Here is a 21,223-nt window from a genome sequence, read left to right on the forward strand (position 1 = left end):
CCCTGGTACAGTTCAGCGTTTCATAGAGATAACAGCAGGAACAAATGCCTCCCTTGCATACTTTGACATTGCAGGTTCAAAAGAAAAGATGAGTAACATTTGCAGATCAGTAAAAGAATAGCATAACCATAACATGAAGCATTAGACTACAATTAAGACAGCAGGGGGTTACTGAGTATGACAGGTGATGCTGAGCGCCTGACAGTACTTTCCATCACCACCGCTAGTTAGAATACACAATACTGTCCTTAGAACACACAATACTGACCTAGAATACACGATACTGATAGACCAGTGGTCTAACGCAGTATAAGGTATCTTCATGTTTGGGGCTTGTTTCATTAATGGAATTACAGGAAGGATAAGCTTTACAAAATAACTCTTCAGAGTTACAAATTGTCTTTTCCAAATAAAGATGCTGTAAACATTTCTGAAATTATATTGTCGAAGGCCTTCACGGCCGGAGAAGATGGTTGTTCTGGATTTTCCAGGCTGTTTTACCGTGGTCTTGGCATTGTAGTTCCTGACGTTTCGCCAGCAGCTATGACTGGCATCTTCAGAGCACTTTCAGTGCTACACCTCTGAAGATGCCAGTCACAGCTGCTGGCGAAACATCAGGAACTACAATGCCAAGACCATGGCAATACAGCCCGGAAAATCCACAACAACCATATTTCTGAAATTCATGTTTACTTATACGATGTTTTCCAGGAAAAAAACCAGTATGACATTGCAATTCTTTCTTCTTTGCAGCTAAGTATTACGTCTATGACAATTACTTTGACCTGCCAGGAGCTCTTCTTTGTGCAAGGATTGTGGATACTTTAAACCAAGTAAGTGTTAGTGGTTTAACCCTGAGCAGGGTTTCTCACCCTGCTCAGATATTATGCAATTATTTCTTATTTCAAGATTTCTATTCTGCCTTTCCACGCATATAGGGTCCTCAAGGTGGCAAACCACAAACATTAAAATATTTCAACATTAAAAACATATAAAATAAAGTATATATTCTCTGCTTCAATAAAAACAAATAATAAAATAATAAACAAACAGACATAACAATGAAGAACAGGGAGGAGGGCTAAAAACAATGATTGGGGATATGCCAAACAGAACAAAAAAGACTTCACCTATTGGTAGAAGATAACAGTAGATGGAGGCAGACAGATCTTTCTGGGAAGAGAGTTCCAAAGTTTTGGCACCATGGTTGAGAAGGCCCTTTCTCACGTTGCCACCCATCTTGCCTCAGATGGCAGGGCAGCTGAAGTGAGCCTCCAAAGATGACTGGAGTAGATGGGTAGGTTCATATGGGATAAGGCGATCCTTAAAGTATGCTGCCTTCAAACTGTATAGGACTTCAAAGATCAATACCAGCACCTTGGATTGGACCCAGAATAAAATTGAGAGCCATTGTAAGCAAAACAAGATTGGAATGATATAATAATAATAACAACGTTTGATTTATATACTGCCCTTCAGGATGACTTAACACCCACTCAGAGCGGTTTACAAAGTATGTCATTAATTATCCCCACAACAAAACACTCTGTGAGGTGGGAGGGGCTGAAAGAGCTCCAGGGAGCTGTGACTAGCCCAAGGTCACCCAGTTGGCTTCAAGTGGAGGAGTGGGGAATCAAACCCAGCTGTCTAGATTAGAGTCCCGTGCTTTTAACCACTACACCAAACTGGCTCTCTATGGCTCTCTATGGTGGTCCCTATGACCCACACTAGTCAACATCCTGGCTGCAACCAGCTGTAGCTTCCAGACAGTCGTCAAGGGCAGCTGTATATAGCCTCTGCAGCAATGTAATCTAGATGATACTAGGGCATACACCACAGTGCCAAGAAGGGCTTCCCAGAAGGGCTGCAGATGATTCACCAGCCAGAGCTGGTGAAGGGCACCCCAGGCCACCACTGCCACCTGTTTATCCATAGCATTCCCAAGCTATGAACCTGCTCCTTTGCAGGGAGTGCAATTCCACCCAGAACAGGAGATAACTCATTTCCTGAGTCAGACTTTTGTCAGATTTTTGTCAGGATTCAGTTTCAATTTTAGCCCTCAACCATCCCAAAACTGCCCCCAGACACCTGTTCTCAGTTTCCACAGCCTACTTAGAATCAGAGGTAAGCATGAGATAGAGCTGAGTGTTATTTGCATATTGGTGGCAACTCAGCCCAGATCTCTGAATGACCCCTTCCAGTGACTTTACATAGGAGATGAAAAGCTTGGGGGTCAGAGGCCAAGGAAATGGCAGTCCCCCAGCACCACACTCTGAAAGCTACCCTCAAAATAGGACCAGAACCACCACAGAACAGTGCCTTACAGTTCCAGTCCAGAAAGGTGGTCCAGAAGGATACCATGATCGATGGTATCAAAAGCCATTGAGAGATGCCAAAGAATTAACAGTACCGCACTCCCCATGTCTATCTTCTGGCGCATGTCATCCACTAATTCTGGCGCATGTCATCCACTAATTCTGGTGCATGTCATCCACCAAGGTGACCAATTTCAAGCCTATATCCGGGCCTGAAACCAGATTGGAACAGATCCGAACAATCTGCTTAATTCAACTACTTGTTCAATTACTTTGCTGAACAATGGAACATTTGAGATGGGAAGATATTATGATAGTTATTCAACTCTCCTGGGTCCAGAGAAGTTTTTTTTTCAGATGTGGTTTAGCTTTGCATAAATGATAATTCCAACAGGGAGCTGTGATGCTGTGTGGTGATGGAGGGTGCTTTCAAGTCATAGTTGACTTATGGTGACCCCTTGTGGGGTTTTCATGGCACGAGACTAACAGAGGTGGTTTGCCATTGTTTGCATCTGCAACCCTGGTCTTCAGTGCAGGTCTCCCATCCAAGTACTAATCAAGGCCGACCCTGCTTAGCTTCTGATATCTGACGAGATTAGGCTCACCTGGGCTATCCAGGTCAGGGCGTGTTATTGTAAGGTCACAAAATAAAATTCTAGGGTAATAACATTTAGCCTAGCATGTCCTGCATGAAGGACACATAATTTTGCAATTTTTTAAAAGGAAAATTACCGGCGGGGGGGAGGATGGATGGAGGAGTTAGAAGCAGAGAGAAGTTGGGATGTGGTTGTCTTGGTTATGCAACAATGGGTGGTAGTTCAGTGGTCCTTTGACAAGTAAGAATGGAAACATATTTTGAGCTGGAGCTCCACACTTTGGGAATCTGCTTCTCCATTTAAAATTGCTTTTGTATAACTCTGGCCACTATGAAAATGTTGCCACCTCTGGAAAGGAGGGGAGGAGCTGTGTCTCAGTGGAAGCTCAATGTATGTGGAATGTCCCAGCTTCAATCCCTGGCATTTCCAATTCAAATGATGTCAGACAGGAAGTGATGGGGGGGAACCCATCTCTTCCTGAAACCCTCAGGAGCCCCCTGCTGCTCAGAGTAGACAGTACTGAGCTAGATAGACCAATGGTCTGACTCAGTACATGGGCAGCTTCATAAAATATTTCTGTTTCTGTTGAGTCGCAACTTATTAATCTTTAAAGTTTATCACAAAGGAAGAAACAACAGAGCAATTATAGTACAAGTAATTAGATTTATTAAAATAAAGAGCGGCTTTTGAATCACTTGCAGACCTCACAGTTGCCTGTGATTACTCTGCTTTGTAAAAGCCGGTAGAAACAGGCTGCCAGTTTAGTTGCAGATTTTGCAGTAAAAGGTTCAATTGGTTTTGCTCAAACTCAGTGATACAGAAATGATTGGTATATTTCAGTATCTCAAATCCAGTTATTTTGTTCATCTTTCTCTGAGTTATAGAGGCACTATGTCAGACTGCTAACTGACAAGACAAGATACTGTGTTGGCTCCTGCTTGTCATTTCTGTGTGCACAATGGGTGGGTTCAGCTAGTGGAGATTTTTTGCTGTAAGCCATTGCATTCCAATGCCAGTTATTAGCTGAACTCAGTTCAGTATAGGAAAGGAGCTGGGGCAGAATTCCTGGGGTCCTGGTCATCTTGGTGCTCCATGGGGCTAAGCAAGTCTTCTGACTTGTTTCCTTAGGATTTAATATCTGAACTTTCTGAATCTCTGTCCATTTCCTCTTTGCTGGTCCTGAACACTAGGACTTGATCTTCATAGTGACTTTTTATGTTTATAGCACAATGCGAACCAGAAATATGATTTTTGGAAAGATATAGTTGCTGCCATACAACATAACTATAAAACTTCAGCTTTTAAAGGTGAGTGACTTTGGTCTGTTTTATAATGACGTGTAATTAAAGTGTACTGTGTAACATCAGTAAAGCTGATCTTGTTGCGTCTACCTCAACAAAATAGATGTTACCTGGCAATTGGTTGTTTGAGGCTTGCAAAGTTGGTTTGCAAGTTGGCATGCAAGTTCAAAGTCAAAGACCTTGAACAAACCGTGAATGTTGTCTGGATTTTTTTGCATTTCTATTAATGGCCGCTTCTGTAGTGATGAATGTCTTATTGATTTACTCTCTTTCTAAACCCGGAGATAAGGATATGGTTAGACTTGTATCTGGAAGAAAGCGCTGCAAGATAGAGCCAGACATTCAACAGCAAACCCAGGATTCCCAATCTCATTATTCATCTCAGACATGAAAAGGGAAGAGGCATATCAGCAAGACAGAAGCACCAGCCAAAGGGGGTAGCTTAACCCTTTCGTCACCTGCTGTTTCTCATCTCAGCCCCCTTCTACCTGCCGTTTTTTTCCCCACTTGACCAGGAAACCCAGTCTTTGGAGAAAACTGGTTAAGAGTAGAACCGGGTTTTTTTTGTTGTGGTGGTACCTATTATTACTAAGAACTTGAACCTTTTGGGGAGTGGGCTCTCCCAATCCTGATGGCGAAATTGGTGGAAATCGGTGCAGCCTTATATATGAATACCAGCACATTTTAATTTTTTTTTTAGAATTAATGAAGCAGCACAATTCAGGGATAGAATCATCTTCTCTGTTTTTTTAAGTGCTTGCATGAGATCTGCCCGAGGTAGGCCTAAGGTCTCTTTCATGTGGGTTCTTTAACCTGCTTTGGCTCCTGAAGGTAAATGGATTTTTTTTGTTAAGGTTTCACACACCATAAGGATAAAACACTGTCCTCCCACAGTTAATGGAGGTTTGATAAGGGTTCTCCAACGCATGTATTGCTGTTTTAAAAAAATCTGTTTGCCTACATAAGCCAAAATGGGTTAAAGAGCCTGTGTGAAAGGGACCTAAGAACGTGTGTAATTATGCCGCATGTAGTCATGTCAGATCATGCGCCTTTAGAGTGGGGACTGTACCTAGATACTACATAATAATGCTATGCCATGTGGTAAGAGCTTCTATATATTATACCTGGAGGTGGTTGGATAATTTACCATGAAGATACCAAACCTCATGGAAGTCGTAATGTGTCACCCATCCTTGTTTAGAAAGGACAGACAAGAGGGGTCACCCCCTAGGCTGGGCTTTTTTCCAGAGTTTGTTACTGAAGCTTCCCACACTGCTTTCTACATGTGGAACTGCATCTGTAGTGCCATGCAGAATGAGGGCGTGTATCTTCTTTTACAGCTGAATTGATCAACTGTAAAGAGAAGTTAAAGAGGTTGTTCACGAGAAGCTGGGGCCGTGACAACTTTTGATTTGAAGATTTCCATTGCAATACCTGCTCCTTTGAGAAAAAGCTGGATCTGGGTTTTCCCCCCTTTTTTAAATGCAGCCTTGTAATTACAGCTGAAGGACACAGCTGATCATTCTTCTAACAGATTGAATTCTGAGGTGAAATCCTTTCTTAAGCTGTACAACAAGACTTTATTCATCTAGTGCTATGAGGAAATTGTAGTAACTTAGCTAAGGCGGGGGAATCCTAAAAATTTCCAAAGAATAGTTTCTAAAAGGTCTGACTAAATAATAGCAGACAAACCAAAGACAGGTTTCACTTTTTATTAAATATAGATTTGGAAAATACAACTAGAAGTGTTTAGAACAAAATGTAAAATGCTGGTTTCAAATGAACATAATAAGAACTGCGAACAATTTTGACATCACAAAAAACTCATGTGAGATAAGGTATCAGTGGTTTTCTTTCCCACTTATAACTTGTCTCATCTTGGTACAGTAATTGAACAATTGTAAAAGCACCATATGATAAAACTAATGAATTTAAATCATACAAATGTGTCAAGGTTACTTAGTGGATACATTGTTATCCTCCATATGTTAACTCTCTGATCAGGATAAAATGAGACATTTTTTAACAACTATATTCATCCTTGAGACTGAGTATTGTGCTTTTATAGATTCAGTGAATGTGCTCCCCCAATATTACCTAGCAATAGAGATGCAGCCTTCTTTATGTGCAGTTGTATTTGCACAGCTGTATATCTCAGCACATGCTCCAGTTGATACTCACCTAAGTCCCATTGAACTGGCTGAACATAAGTTGTGATTTGGATGGGAATTTACATTCCCATGAGGACCAATAGCTGTTGCATGTATTAGAGCTGGGGCCAGTGATCTTTTAGGTGGCCTTTGCAAGTGCTTATGCTGGGATTTGCAAACGGTCATGCTGGTGCAGTGCCACAAAATTAATAGTATGCTGGTTTTGAAAGTGAATAATTCACTGCAAATGTTTAGGATTATATTGTCAGTAAGTTTAAGACCCAAAACAAGATTCCTTGTCTTCAGGTTCTTAATAAAAGTATTAGCTATAACAGAAGATTCTCTAGTATCCGAGAAATGATGTGGGTAGCAGTTTTGTTCTAATATGTAAGTCAGGCTTTTTAAAGTATTGGGGATATTTTTCTTTTAATAGAGAAGTCTCTTGTTGACAAAAGCTAAGCTAATTTTATTCATAACATTAACATTCCAGTTAATCTGTAGCACCATATATTTTATTTTACAATATAAATGTTAATGCTTTATTAGCTCATTACTTGGTGTGGTAAGATAATAATTCTTACTGATTAATTATAGCAGTCTGACACTGAGATCATTTAAGTGATCATTGTATTTATCACATGGAAAATGTCATATATAAGTTTACCACTTACAATTCAGTCTTAAATAATAATAAAATAAATAAAAGCTCCATTGATTTCTAAAGAAAGTAGTTAAGGGGTTGGTTTACTATCTTGAAATGGATTATAGCCTCTTTTTAAATTATTAAAATAATTTTAGTCTACTTTGGAAACAAAAAAAGTGACCTGTGTTAGACTACAGTCCTAAAACTATTAACAGTGCAGTCCTGAACAGAGTTTCACCCTTTGAGGTCCACTGAAGTCAGTGGGCTTCGAAAGGTGTAAGCCTGCACGGCATTGCACTGTAAGTTTGGAAAAGTGCAATGTTATTATCAGATTTATTAGGAATAGGTAGGTTAAGGCTGGAAGCATTAGGCCTAAGGAATTTGGAAATACTTAGTGAATGGAGGAGCATGTGCAAATTACTGTACTTACATAATGGAAACATTATCTGGTCTTTCATAAAACCTAGTCTCTCATAATTACCATATCTCAATGTTGGGGCATGTACATTAACTTCTAAATTAAATACATTTCTTTATGTTGCATTAACATATGTTAACATTTTTGTGAAGAATTATATTACCTTTTGAAACTTTGTTTAAAAGTGCACATCATGCAGCATTTGCAATAAAATTTAATTTTATGTTTAGGCTTTCTTTAGCTAGCCTTTGCTGGACATCTAGAAATAAAAATACACATACTAAGATTCATTAAATTTTTTGAGAAGGGTGGTGTTAAATTTGAGCAAATAAGAAACCTGAGAAGGAGGAATGGACGTACTCTGAGGAGAACAAGCCATTTGATTCATTATTGGGTAATTGCAACCAGACTTGATCATTTTCCATGAGATCCACAACAGCACTGCCAGAAGCCTGATCAAGGTACCCTTTCTTATACTCATCAAAGGTGTACATGATGGGTGAACCATTTTTATACAGGCCAACCCAAACATGTGTTCCTTTCACATGCACATGGTAAGCAAAGTAGTAAAGTCCTGGTATCCTGCATGTGAAGATCCCTGTTCTGGGGTCATAGTGCTGCTGTCTGTTATACAAAATTTTATCAAATCTGATAGGGACTGCGGATGTGGGATATGCCTTGGAAAGAATGGCAGTGAAAGCTGAAACAGGCATTCCAGTTATACCTTGACTTGCACCAGCTTTGATAACAGGTACGCCTGCTAGTGCCTGGCCTTCTGGGAATATTGCTTCTCCAGGAGGGCCAGGTGGACCTGGGGGACCTGGCAATCCAGGCTCTCCGTTGTTGCCTTTTGGACCTGGAAGTCCAGGAGGCCCTGTAGGTCCATCTAAGCCCTTTGTTGCAATACCAGCTGGACCAGGTAATCCTGGTGCTCCTTGGTCTCCTTTACTGCCAGAGATTCCTGGGATACCTGGAGGACCAACTGGGCCTCTTGTACCAGGTATTCCAGGTGGGCCTCTTGGGCCTTGCTCCCCATTAAATCCTGCTGCTCCTTTAGGTCCTGTTGAACCCATTGGGCCAGGTAGGCCAGGAGACCCCACATGGCCAGTATCCCCTTTAGAACCTGGCAAACCTGGAAGTCCTTTTGGGCCAGGAAGTCCTCGTTCTCCTGGATATCCTGATTTCCCTTCTACTCCTGGTAAACCTCTGTCCCCTTTAATTCCTGGGAACCCTGCTGGTCCTGCAGGGCCTCGTTCACCTTTTGCTCCAGGAATGCCATTTTCACCAGGTGCACCTCTCAGTCCTTGTGGGCCCATTTGCCCAGGAGGTCCAGCTGGCCCTGGTTCTCCTGGAGCACCAACTGGGCCTGGTTCTCCTTTTGCTCCTGGAATGCCACTTAGGCCTTCAGGACCTCTCTGTCCCTTCATCCCTGGAAGACCAGGTTTTCCAAATCCTGGGAGACCAGATGGTCCAGGCAAGCCTGAGGGGCCTGGAAGTCCTTTTGCTCCAGGAATTCCTGGTAATCCTGGTGGCCCACTTGGACCAGGCTTTCCTATTCCTGGCTCTCCAGGTTGCCCAGAAGGTCCTTGGGGACCTGGGTTGCCAACTGGTCCTGGTGTGCCTGGTAAACCCCGATCACCTTTAATACCTGGCTGTCCTGGAAATCCCCTCTCCCCAGGCCTCCCTATTCCTGCCAGTCCAGGTGGTCCTGGAGGCCCCTGTGTCCCTGGCAGCCCTCTTTCTCCTGGGCGTCCAGGAATTCCATATCCATTTTCTCCCTTCTGTCCATTTATGCCAGGTATGCCTGGTTCACCTTTTTCTCCAGGGATACCTCTGGGCCCTTGTGGCCCTGAGGGTCCTTGTTTACCAGCAACAGAAATCCCTGCTGGACCAGGAATTCCAGAGGCTCCTGGTAACCCTCTTGGCCCCGGGAGACCAGCAGGTCCTATTTCTCCTCTTTCACCCGGTAATCCTCTGTCACCCGGTTTTCCTGGCACTCCTGGCAGGCCTGGCTTTCCAACAGCAGGAAGTCCTGGTGGTCCAGGGGGACCTTGTGGTCCTTGAGGTCCTGGGCTTCCATACCCCGGTTTTCCTGGTGACCCTGTAGGGCCTGGTTGCCCTCTTGGGCCAGGTGGGCCTTGCTCTCCCCTTGCCTGTAAAACTAAAACAAAGTTGAAATGATTAGTATGGTTCAGGAGTTGCAAGTTGAATGGCTGTCAGCAGTTTATAAATTTCTAATTATGCCGTGCCACATAATAATCAATTAGACTCATGGCTGCCTATCTTAATAAATGACATTTGTAATCCACCTATATAGGGAGGAAGGCTGTAACTTTATCTAAAAGTAGGAAACTTAACAGGTAGTATTAGTTTAACATCATCATTATTTGAAATAACTTACCAAAAATTTTCTCCAAAAAAAAAATCACCCTGAGTGAATTGTTTAAATGTTTTCATAGTATGCGTGTAAGCATTCTGTGCATTAAAATATATTTTTCAGTGTGTGGCAGCACAGCCACTGTGAAATAACAAAAAGAGTACTTAGTTTAGATTGGGTTCAAATCCCTGTGTACCTTTAAAACTCACACAGTGACCTTGGACAACTTCTGTTTTTTAGAATAGGATTGCAGGATTGTTATAACAATAAAAGGGAGAAAAACTATTAATATCCCTCTGAGTTCTTTATAAGGAGAACAGGATAGGAATTGTATAATAAATAACGGGAAAACTGACAGTCCAATTGTATAGAATGGAAGCCCTGTTGAAAAGCAGGTGCAGGTCTGTTTTTCTTGAACCACGCTGCCTTTCTACTTCCTGCGTCTTCCTTATTCTTGGGTGCTTTCAGAGGGAGGGTGGAAGTACTTTCTGAAAGCCCCTAATCCCCAAAACTATTCTTTAGTGTTCTGTCTGGTATGAGAAGCCCTGGACCATCAAGGAACCTGAGCTGCACTATCTCCTACTAGAAAGTGGCTATTCCTCGACGAGGAAGAAGCTGCAGCATGAGTTCTTCATACGGGACCAGATGTTTTACCTTGACCAGTAGAGCGGATAAAAGCAGCTGCCATAGTTTCCCTTACTGCTTCAGTGCCATTTTTAAAACTAATTACTGGTTCTCTTATTTCCTGGGAATAGTCACCTGGGTCACAAATAGGATGATGTTATTATTTAGCCAATAAGAATTGCCAGTGTGGTAATGTGACTGAGGTCAAAATGAACCAGTTTAAAGTAAAGGCAGTTTTTAAAATAACAACAACAACATTCAATTTATATATCGCCCTTCAGGACAACTTAATGCCCACACAGAGTGGTTTACAAAGTGTGTTATTATCCCCATGACAAATCACCCTGTGAGGTGAGTGGGGCTGAGAGAGCTCTGAGAGAGCTGTGACTGATCCAAGCTCACCCAGCTGGCTTCACATGGAGGAGTGGGGAATCAAATCCAGTTCTCCAGATTAGAGTCCCATGCTCTTAACCACTACACCAAACTACATGGACCTACTACAATCAGATTTGGTTATGTCACTCCAAGTAAATATATCCAATACAGACTGAGAACAAATGCATCATTAGCAAATACTTTCAAGTCCTTTTGCAGAAACCATCAGATTGGGATGTGCTTTTTGATGTGGCAAAAAATGTTTATAACTTCCATTTTAGCTTAGTTGTAAGTTGTTGTTGAATATGTATGTGGGAATACATTTTGTATAACATTTAGTACAGGCCTTGGCAAATTGTATTTATTAGTTTATTTTAAAAAAATTATATACCACCAGTCCACTCAAATAGGGTTCCCAAGGTGGCAAACATCAGATGTTATATGTGAATACAATAAACGTGTATATATAAATAGAAAAATGACATACACAACACCCAAACACACACACAACCAGGAGTTTCTGGGAGTTTGCCAAACTAAATAGAGACTTCTTCACCCATAGGTAGAAAACAATGACAGAGGGAGACTGGCAAATCTCCCTGGGGAGGGAGATCCAAAGCTTCGGCGCCTCGACCAATAAGGCCCCTTCCCCAGGTTGCCACCCATGTAGCCTCAAATGACAGGGCATCCAAAGCAAGTCCTCTGAAGATAGCTGGAATGGACTGATAGGTTTATATGGGAAAAGGTGGTCCTGAAGGTATGCTGGTCCCAAGCCATCTAGGGCTTTAAACATCAATATCAGCACCCTGAATTGGGCCCAGAAGCATATTGGGAGTCAGTATAGATGGAACAAGACTGGAGTAATATAGTCATTATGACCCACTCCAGTTAACACTCTGGCCAGAGCATTCTATACAAATTGTAGCTTCCAAGGGCAGCCCCACAGAGAGCACATTGCAGTAATTGAATCTAGATGTTACCAGGGCATGTACCACAGTGGCAAGATCTTTCCTGCCCAGGAAGGCCACAGCTGGCTCACCAACAACAACCCCAAACTAAGAACTCCTTTAGCTTTTTCTTTGGCTCTAGCAGTCAGCGCAAAATTTAGGAGTCATTCATTTTTTCAGCATTTGGGTTTCATATTTTAATAACCACATTTTAAAATTATTGCCAGTAAAACTGAATCATAACTGCTTCACTTCTTTTTGAATTTTATTGAAGCTGTGACAAGTGTTACAGCATATAGTGCACAACAAAAAGCTAGCCTCTAATCCTTGCTTGATGTCTTCCCAATTCGTTGCTTTATAACCTCCACTTAATTGAATATTGGAGCTGGTATAGGAAGCAACAGTTTAAGAAATGAATTCATCCACCACACTATTGAATGGTGAAAATTAAGTTCACATATAAACAATCAGTGACAAAAAGTTTATACACATTTCTTTTAAAGTCATACAACAAAACGTTCTTCCTTTTCACAGCTCTCGTGTCACACATGGCCTTTGTCTATACAAGTCCCATGATCTCAACCATAGCCTTTCTGGTGGTCAAAGAGAACACCTTTCTACCTTTATCACTGGTAGAAAATATATTGGATCCAAGCCTTTATACCTCGGAGAACAACTGAAAATACCAGGTGGTATAATAAAATAACCAGGCTCCATGGCAACCTAGTGTTTGAGATTTGCCCTGATTTAGTACTTAAGGATTATAGCAAATTTCCTGACAACTGTCTTATAAAAATGAAGTAGAATGTTTACAGTTTTTGAGAAGTCAGTTTGGAATGAATTAAACATTCCATTTTTTGACTTTCGAAAATAAAAGCAAGTAGAGGTAATTGGGTAGGCAGTAAAACAGCTAGATGACATCGACTTAATTGATACAGCATGAAAGAACACTGAAGGCATCCTGTTGGGTTTACTGTACATGTAGTTGTGGTTTGAATATTTGGTCTTGGCAGAGAGCTGTAGACCTCTTGGCCAGAGGTCTTGACACCTGTTTATAATTTTCATGGCCTATAAAAGTTTTGGAAGCTTTGCCCATAATATGTAGAAAAGTCATGATGTGAAGTTTGCCCATATTGTCTCATAGGAAACAATATTCCAAAGGAAAACCATACATTTCATATAAATAACAAATATATAATTCAGTTCAACGTCTGAATTAAATGATACGTAATCTTCAGTCAGCATGGTGCAAACTACATTGCCATCAGACTGCTAGGGAATTTTCTCTCTGTTCAGGGAAACTAAGCAAAAATTTGTACAAAGGGCAAAAATATTTTCTAGGAATAAAAATAGCAGAAAATTGACCATCTTTTCTTAGGGCCCTTTTGAGCTACAGTGGTTTAAAGAAAGGAGGCAGGTGCCACAAGCTCTTTGAAGTCATCTACCTTACTTATACTTTACTGAAATGGAATGTGACAAATGTCCATAATTTGCAAGGTTAAAGGCTGGCAGCCCAGACCAAATGGTTTATTTGTAGAAGAGGTGAATTTGTTACAGGGAGTATTAGAACTGTGATTTCCCAGCTTTGAATACACTCTGAAACAAATAAAAAATAATTCATAGAATAGGCAGAAAATTGCACTGTTGATGGAATGTATCAAGTAGGTTACAGAGTTTAGGTGACTGATTTTCCAGATTAAATTAATAGTTCAGTTGGGGAAGGGCTGTGACTCCCCAACTAAGTCCCAGGTTCAATCCTCAGCATCTCCTGTTAAAAAGGACCAGGTTGTGGGTGATGCAGATGACCTCTGCCTGAGACCCTGGGGCACTGCTGCTGGTTTGAGTAAATACTGACCTTGACAGGCCAGTGGTCTGGTTCAGTATATGGCAGCTTTGTGTGTTCATGTGTGCTCAGTTCCATGAAAAAGAAATGGTAGGGAAAGACGTAAAAATTTTAAATGATAGTAGTTGACAGATTGAATTTATTATGTACTGATTATGTTTATTCTTCCAGTATGTTTATAAATGTATGGCTGTTTATTTATATTCATATCACAGTGATTATTTTATTTCTGTAGGTTTATCATAATCGTAAAATGAAAAAGAAACAAGTTCCTTCTACAAGTTAGTTTACAGACTATCAATTTCGCCAGCAAGGGAGGCTGGTAGATGCTTGCATCCTGCAAATACAAAATCTAAAATCTAGATATGAATGTTTTAAGGAACAAATTATATGTAAAGGTAACAGTATGAATTTAGAAAGCATAGAATTACCTTTTATTAAATACATAATTAAACTACAGAAAAGTACTTCTAAATTGCACATCAAAATATTTATATTAAATGAACATCTCCCCTTTTCTTCTTTGAGCTAAACATTGTCCTTAATTTTTAGTGTGATATACTTCAGCACATCTTAAAGAATTTATTTTACTATTGGAAAAACAAGCAGGCAAGCGAACAAAAACTTGCTTCCTCAAGACTATACGTTGGTTGTAGAACTGGTGCCTTATTTAAAACTAAATGGTTGTATTGTATTTTATAAACCAGCAGGTGGAGCCATTCAACTAAATGTGAAGCATGATGGTCAAGAATTCTTTAGCAAAAGACTGGCTGCTTTAGTGAATCCCTTTCACTTTGAGGATACCTTGTGAGACCTCCCAACAAGCTTCCTGCTTGTTAACGTGCCTCACTATTACCACATATAGAAGATAACACAGGAACACACTTAAGGAGATGCATATAAAAAAAGCTTCCCAATAATTAAGTTGTTAGATGTCAAGGAGGACAAATATGACTCGTCATATTTGTCATGCTTGCAGATTTTTGCATATTGCTATAAAGGTGATGAAGTACCTTCTTATAAACCTTTAATGAGTAAAGGTTTCTTCCCATAAACTAAGGCAAAAACAGTTACTTCCGTGTCTTTCTACACTTAAATGTCTTACGTGAAGCTCTTGTGCATACCTCTGGCTCCCCTACACATCTATGAACTCACTGAATTTTTAATCCTCTGGGTGATTATAGGTCGAGCATGTCAGCATATGTATCTGCCAAGGGCAACATAGAACATGACTGTTAACACTCTTCAGCCTGCAGCCAGTGTGAGAAATTAATGGTTAGGATCCACTGGAAATTTCCACTGATTGAAGAGATTTTTATCAGTGAAATTTTATCAGTATTTGCAGGATGAAAGCATTCCTCCTCTCACTACAATCCCAAATGCCCCCCAAAATGCAGTTTATGGGGGGAGAGACCCCCCAAAGATGGTCACATTGGAATTGGTCTAGACTGCCCCCCTTCCATCCATGAAAATCCTCTGCTGGATCCAACCCAATGCCTTTCAGTCTCTGGGCTGTGAAACATATAGAAGCATCCCAGATTTGCTGGTATGTGGAAAATGACCATTCACAGGCTGTTTATATGTGTGGCACATGGATTATCCCATGTATTATTTTACTTGGGGAAGCTATTGTACATTTTCAGAATGGCAATAAACATTTCTATAGGGTATTTTAAGTGTCCATTTAGTAGTTAATCCAAATAAACTGGTTTAAAGTAATTATTGTATGTTATCTCAGGCAGGTCAGGGATATTGTTACATGGGTTGCCGACTGATGCTAAGGGAATTTCTTGTGTTCCCAGGCTTTAATTTTTACTTGTATCTAATGCTCATAACAAGCACCCTGACTGAAAGGCGTGTTTGTGTGTGTGGGAAGGTACAACTTGTTTTATGGGGCTGTGGAAAAGAAATCAAGTATTTCTTTTCCTTTGCTCTGAGAAGGGCCTCAGCAAGGATTTCAATCACCCCTGAGCAAAGAGTTTTTTAAAACTGAGCCAGTGTAGCTCAGAGCTTAGGAATGTGAGATGCGAGTTGCTATGCCCCTGGCTCTAACGTTCACCTCTGCCATACCTTATTAGATGTTGTCGGAAAACCAACATTTATAGACTTAGGCCAAACTCTTTAATAGACACACCTAATCACATTACTGGGTGGAAGGGGAGCATGAAAATTCAGGAAGAAGTAATAACGGAGGAAATGAGTCAGGTTGAGAAATTGATCAGATAGACTATGGAAGAAAAGCAGCTGAGAAACAGAACTCGAAAAGGCTTCATTCTTCTGTTAATTTTCTCTGCACATTCAGCAGGTAGCATTGGAGAGCTGCTTTATGACCAGGATAGTCAACAGAATCTGAACATTTAAGAAATCCAAGATGTTGAAGCCCTGTGCCTCTGAAAAGCTGTGCACATAAGTGATGTTTACATGTTTAACATGGCAATTAATGATAAGAGCTTTATTGGCTAGAACATAAATTTGCTTTAAAATGTGATACCCTCTTTGTGTTTCTGTCTCTATACTGACAGCATTCATTAGACTAAAGACATTCTTGGAGCCTGGCTCCGTGTCCCACTTGCTCCATGAAAAGTAGTCAAGCTCTGACAGTTGAGAATTCTGAGGGAACCCTTTGGGCAGGTAGGAAAAGGTTGCAGGTATTTTCCTGACTGATACACTGAAAGATGAAGAAGGCCCTGGTCATTCATGGTCTGATTTAAATCTGTTCATTTTCTCTGCCAGTTGAGAAATTTGCTGAATAACAGAAGAGGTAAAACTGCCATGGACCAGCAGCGTCCTTCTCTTATCATTTATCTATTTACATTTTATGTTGAATTATTTTTTATCCCTCTGATTTCCATATGAACCAGCTTTTGAGATGAACACGAGCTTCAGGTTTTCCTTGACTAACTAAAAGGGGCCTTGCAAATACAAAGCAGTCAGAGCCTGGCTAATTTTGAGTGTAACTAACAATTAACATTCAACTCTTTGTAGGCCCACCACTCAGAATTTGTACACAGAGTTCTTCAGTTAATTTCAACTTCATACTTGCTATACACTTTCAAAATGACAGCAAGCATTGGCAAAAATAAGAGGTTTGTGGTTTAACTCTTTTACACCATTAATAGGTGATAATTAGAATGAAAAGATTATTTTCTCTGTTGTATGGTTAAAAACTTTAGAGAATAATTGTATAGCCATTTGTATTAGAAACATTGCCCTAATGATATTGAGAAGAAACTACTTAATTTTTGTAGTCCATCAAACTACTTTGGTGTAAGGGAGCATAGATTCAACTATTCCTTCCCCCATGGTAAAATATGTGTGTACTGATGAGCTGTATATCAATCAATACTTTATTGCTTCAGCACAGCCATAGCAAATAACAAAAAAGTACAATATTATGATGAGCTGTATAATTAAATGGAGTACTTTTACCATCAAGCACATTTTATATTAAAATTTAGCACCATGGATGAGAAACAGCCATATTGGTTAAATGGTAACACTGCCTTAAGGAAGGTAAACCTTAATGTCCTGGTGCTAAGCATGTTTATCAGAAAGTAAATATTCACTGATTTATACACGTAGGCTGAGTTCTTATATTGGCTCAGTACACTGGAGCTGCCCTAACACTGCATCTTCTAGCACAGCAGGTGAGAAGCATCACTGAGGCTCCTCCCACAGCAGTGTGGATCCATTTTTCTGAGAACTGTCTTGGGGAGAAGCTGAAATGTGAATATACAATTGCCCTCACATTAATCCAGGAAGAATCAGCATTTGCAGCATCTCTCGTGCCACCATGGGGACATGAGTGTCGGGCCTAATATTGCTGTCCTAAGCAAGTTACACCTCTAAGCCCATTGACTTCAGTGTACATGCATGTTTCTGACATCTGCTCCCGAGTGAATGTAACATGAATGCAAGGTTCTAACCTGCACATTGATGAAATGACATGTATTTTCCTTAACTTTTTTTACTGCTGCTATATTATTTATTTTGGCGAACTTACAGTTCAAGCATGAGAGTTTGAAAACAAACATCTAACTTTTAAGTCCTATAATAGCATACCTTACTGTTCTTGTATGCTTTTTTAACATCCTGTAATTTGTGTTCTCACTCCACTTTAAATTGTATCATGCATTCCAGCCAATATCTTATTTGAGCTAAGTTAACAAGTCTCTGATCCCTTCTGTCTTCTAATAAAAGATAGGTGGTATCTTCTGATTGGTTTTATGTGTTTTGTGATTTAATTGTATAACTAAATTTTTGTATTTAAATGTGTTGTGTGCCACCCTGGGCCTGCGTGCGGGGAGGGTGGGATAAAAATGTAATACACTAAACTAAGCGTCTAGGGTCTATACAAATACATATCAGTTTATACCAGTTTGATTCATAAAGCTCCCTCAGAATCCTGAGAGTTACATTTATGTTAAAATCTGAACTTCTCCTTAACGATCCATAACCCCGCTACTAGTTCAGAACTCGAGAGAGACCAAGCAGGTTCAGATCCCCAGCTGGGTGTGGAACCAACTGGGTGACCTTGGGACAATCATTTTCTCACAGCCTCACTCACCTCACAGGAACTGTGAAGTCATGAAGGGAAGGGGGAGAAGAAAAAATGTACAGTGCCTTGAATTCCTTGGAGGAAGGGAGGGATAAAAATCATGGATAAACAGATATTTATATCTGTGGTTTCTTTTGTGCTTCATTTTATTTTCATGGAAAGAAAATTATACAGAATAGTAAATCTTTCGCATTTCCCCAAATTACAATTTGTCTCAAGTACCTGTAGTTGTAGGGTATTCTATATATCTTTTATACAAAAGACTACCATTAACTTTTAAAAGTTAAGTAATCTGACCTCCATTGCCATCTTGTTGCTCTGTTGGTTCCACCACACTTTTGTTGATGATTATACATTTCTGTACTGCATTATCATACTTGGCAAGAGTGACAAATGGACACTCATAAACATGCTTATTATATCTAGCATTTTATCTTAAGGCTGTTTCTGTTATTAAAACTTTTACAGTTATTCTTAATTGATCTGTTTTTTAACTTTTGTTTTGATTTTTTTTCTATGCCTCAGAAAACTGTACATAATATTTTAAATCCATACAGTAAGTCTGTAGCATGTATAGAGTAGAATTATTTCAGTCTCATGATATGCCATTTAGTAAGTGGGCTGTGGTTGTCTTGCAACAATTTGTAATTGCTTAGCTGGTTAGATTATAGCTGATCTGAAGGATCAGCAAAACCATGTGGTATAGCCTTCATGACATGAATCACTTAAGCTTGCACGTGGGAGACTAAGGGTTTCCTCGTGTTAAAAATGGCCTTTTTATGGAAAGATGTCATGTAGGAGAATTTTATTTAGTGTATTTTTATCCTGCTCTTCCTATGAGCAGCACAGGGCAGTGTGTGTGATTCTCCTTTTCCTCCATTTTATCCTCACAACTCTGTGAAGGTGGCTTAGGCTGAGAAAGCATTATTGACCCAAGGTCACATGTTAAGTTTCAGAGCCAGGTGGGATTTAAGCCCAGGTCTCTCCAGTCCTAGTCGTTCCAGTTTTCTGGGTGCTGGGTGATACTTAACATCATGAATATTCAACCATGTAAATTCCCCACGTTTCCTAAATAACTACAATCCTCAAGTATAGAGCAACTCTTAGTTATGTGCTAGTGTTCTTCTGTAGACTGTTAGCTGTACAGTGATGTTTTTATCTGTTCACAGCACTAATCCTTTAGTCCTTCCAATCAACAGTTATACAGTACAGGCATCTCTGGTTTACATAAAGAACATACAAAACAAACTATCAGTTTAGCACTTTCAAAAAGGAAACATAACTTACCATGGCTTTTTGTAATGAATGGTAAGAAAGGTGGCCCCTTCACACTGGATTGTTTCTGATACCGTTCGGGATAATAGCCCTCACCACCACGGACAATGTTCATGGAAAGCAGCGTCAGAAGAATGGATATCCGTAACTTCATGTTCCTAAGTCCACTCTACATAGAAGGAAAAAATGGTTATTTTAAAAAATTACAGTTTGTAGGTTTTTCTCCCCTCAAAGAGCTGTAACAAAAAACATGAATTTCATCTACAGACCTTGATTTCAAAGCCCTTTTCCAAATTTAGTGGATTCAGTTATGTATGTATTTTAAAGTATCTATTTAAAGCACAGACTATTGTAGGCATTAGAATCTAGTTGCATTTCATAGCATGATTAACATTCACTGCAAGAAGATTCTGGCAATAGTCTACAAATATTTTCAGAAATAAAAGGATAATCACTCATTCCTGGTTGTTGCACTATGTTCCCAGTAGCTCTTAAAAATTTCCAAAAGGAGGTCTAAAGTCTTCCTGTTTCAGAAGCAGCAGCCATTAGAAACCCATGCCTAGGCAATAAGTAATCCTCCTGCAAGTAACTGTAACCAGAATATCCTCAAGAGACATCAATGAGCCCCAGAAAGCCTCTGTCCCACTTAAATGTGTTTGGAAGCCAAGCCGGATGGAATTGCAGCATACCGGCATGTTGTAGGATTACAAGTGTGCAGTAAAGCTGACTTCAGTCTTGGCTCGTGTGTCCTTCTGCCACAGGTGTGCAGAGCAGAAGTTGTTATTTCAAGCATCATTCTGAGTTATTTATACTGTTTGTTCCTTCTGACATGAAGTTGCACTGTGTTGTAGCCCCACCTTCAAACCAGAGAAGTACTAATTATGGTGGAAAGTTTTTTAGGGGAGGCATGTTTTGTCAGGTTGGGTTTTTAAATTATTATTATTATAATTTTAGATGCCATTCCCTCTTCCTGCATTTGCTTTCATTGTACTAGAACCAAAGGTAGCTTCACCTATTATCAGAATGTGCTTACATTTAAAAAAAATAGAAGAGTATAAGTTATGTTTTGACTGTATTTTTTTAAAAAATAGTAATCCATGCTAGGGCTAGAGTTCTTCTCTCTTGGTTATTTTGGCAAGGAATCTTATTGCAGCCAGTGGTGAGACATCTTCTCCAATGTGTAAGGATTTCAAAATACATGTTCTGGATGTACCTAGGTTTGCTGTACAAGTTAGAAACGAGCCACGCTTGATGTCCCATTTTAATGTGGGTTTTTGTTCTTGTTGATTAAAATTGTATTATATTTCAGCCAAAAAAATCGAGTCCCTTTGAAAGACTGATGTTTTGGTTGGATATTACCAGTCGTTCCAATGGCAAAAGAGGGAGAAGGGGTCCCTTTTGACCACCAAGAAAGAGTATTCTGAGAATTGTGAGACTCACATAAACAAAAGCCATGCAAGATGGGGAACTTCAGTGAGGGTTGAAAGAGGGTACAATACAGTAGAAAAGCTGGTAGGATCCAACTGTTTGTACTGAACATTTGTGCTGAATTATACTAATGATACTGTGCTCTATCTCACATGTCAGGTGGATCCCAGGGAGGCTGGGGAAAACCATGAAACAGTGCATGGAGGCAGTTTTGGGATGGATGAGTACTAATAAACTAAAGCTTAATCCTAACAAGATGAAGGTGCTACTAACGGGAAGCACTCACCTGTGAATTGAGGTGTCTTCTGGTACAGATGAGGTTGTACTCCCCCTAAAGTAGCAGGCTTGTAGTTTGGGGATACTGCTGAACCTG

General features: G+C 40.1%; 2 protein-coding genes across 4 annotated transcripts in view; one reads left to right on the plus strand and one right to left on the minus strand.

Moving 5' to 3' along the window:
* The window catches only part of NT5DC1 (5'-nucleotidase domain containing 1), a 159,240-nt gene that overhangs the window by 8,814 nt on the left and 129,203 nt on the right, over nt 1–21,223 (plus strand). For all 3 annotated transcript variants that reach the window (XM_054979042.1, XM_054979043.1, XM_054979044.1), the window contains exons 5-6: nt 754–833; nt 4,137–4,218. In XM_054979042.1, the coding sequence (XP_054835017.1) occupies nt 754–833; nt 4,137–4,218 (162 nt within the window). The remainder of the gene's footprint in view (nt 1–753; nt 834–4,136; nt 4,219–21,223) is intronic.
* On the minus strand, nt 5,911–19,924 carry COL10A1 (collagen type X alpha 1 chain). The gene is made up of 3 exons (XM_054979041.1): nt 19,878–19,924; nt 19,435–19,591; nt 5,911–9,584 (listed from the first exon to the last, which is right to left on the minus strand). The coding sequence occupies exons 2-3, from the start codon at nt 19,574–19,576 to the stop codon at nt 7,738–7,740; spliced, it is 1,989 nt and encodes a 662-aa protein (XP_054835016.1). The 5' UTR covers nt 19,577–19,591; nt 19,878–19,924; the 3' UTR covers nt 5,911–7,737.

The sequence above is a fragment of the Eublepharis macularius genome, chromosome 1 (assembly GCF_028583425.1).
Source record: "Eublepharis macularius isolate TG4126 chromosome 1, MPM_Emac_v1.0, whole genome shotgun sequence".
Lineage (NCBI taxonomy): Eukaryota > Metazoa > Chordata > Lepidosauria > Squamata > Eublepharidae > Eublepharis > Eublepharis macularius.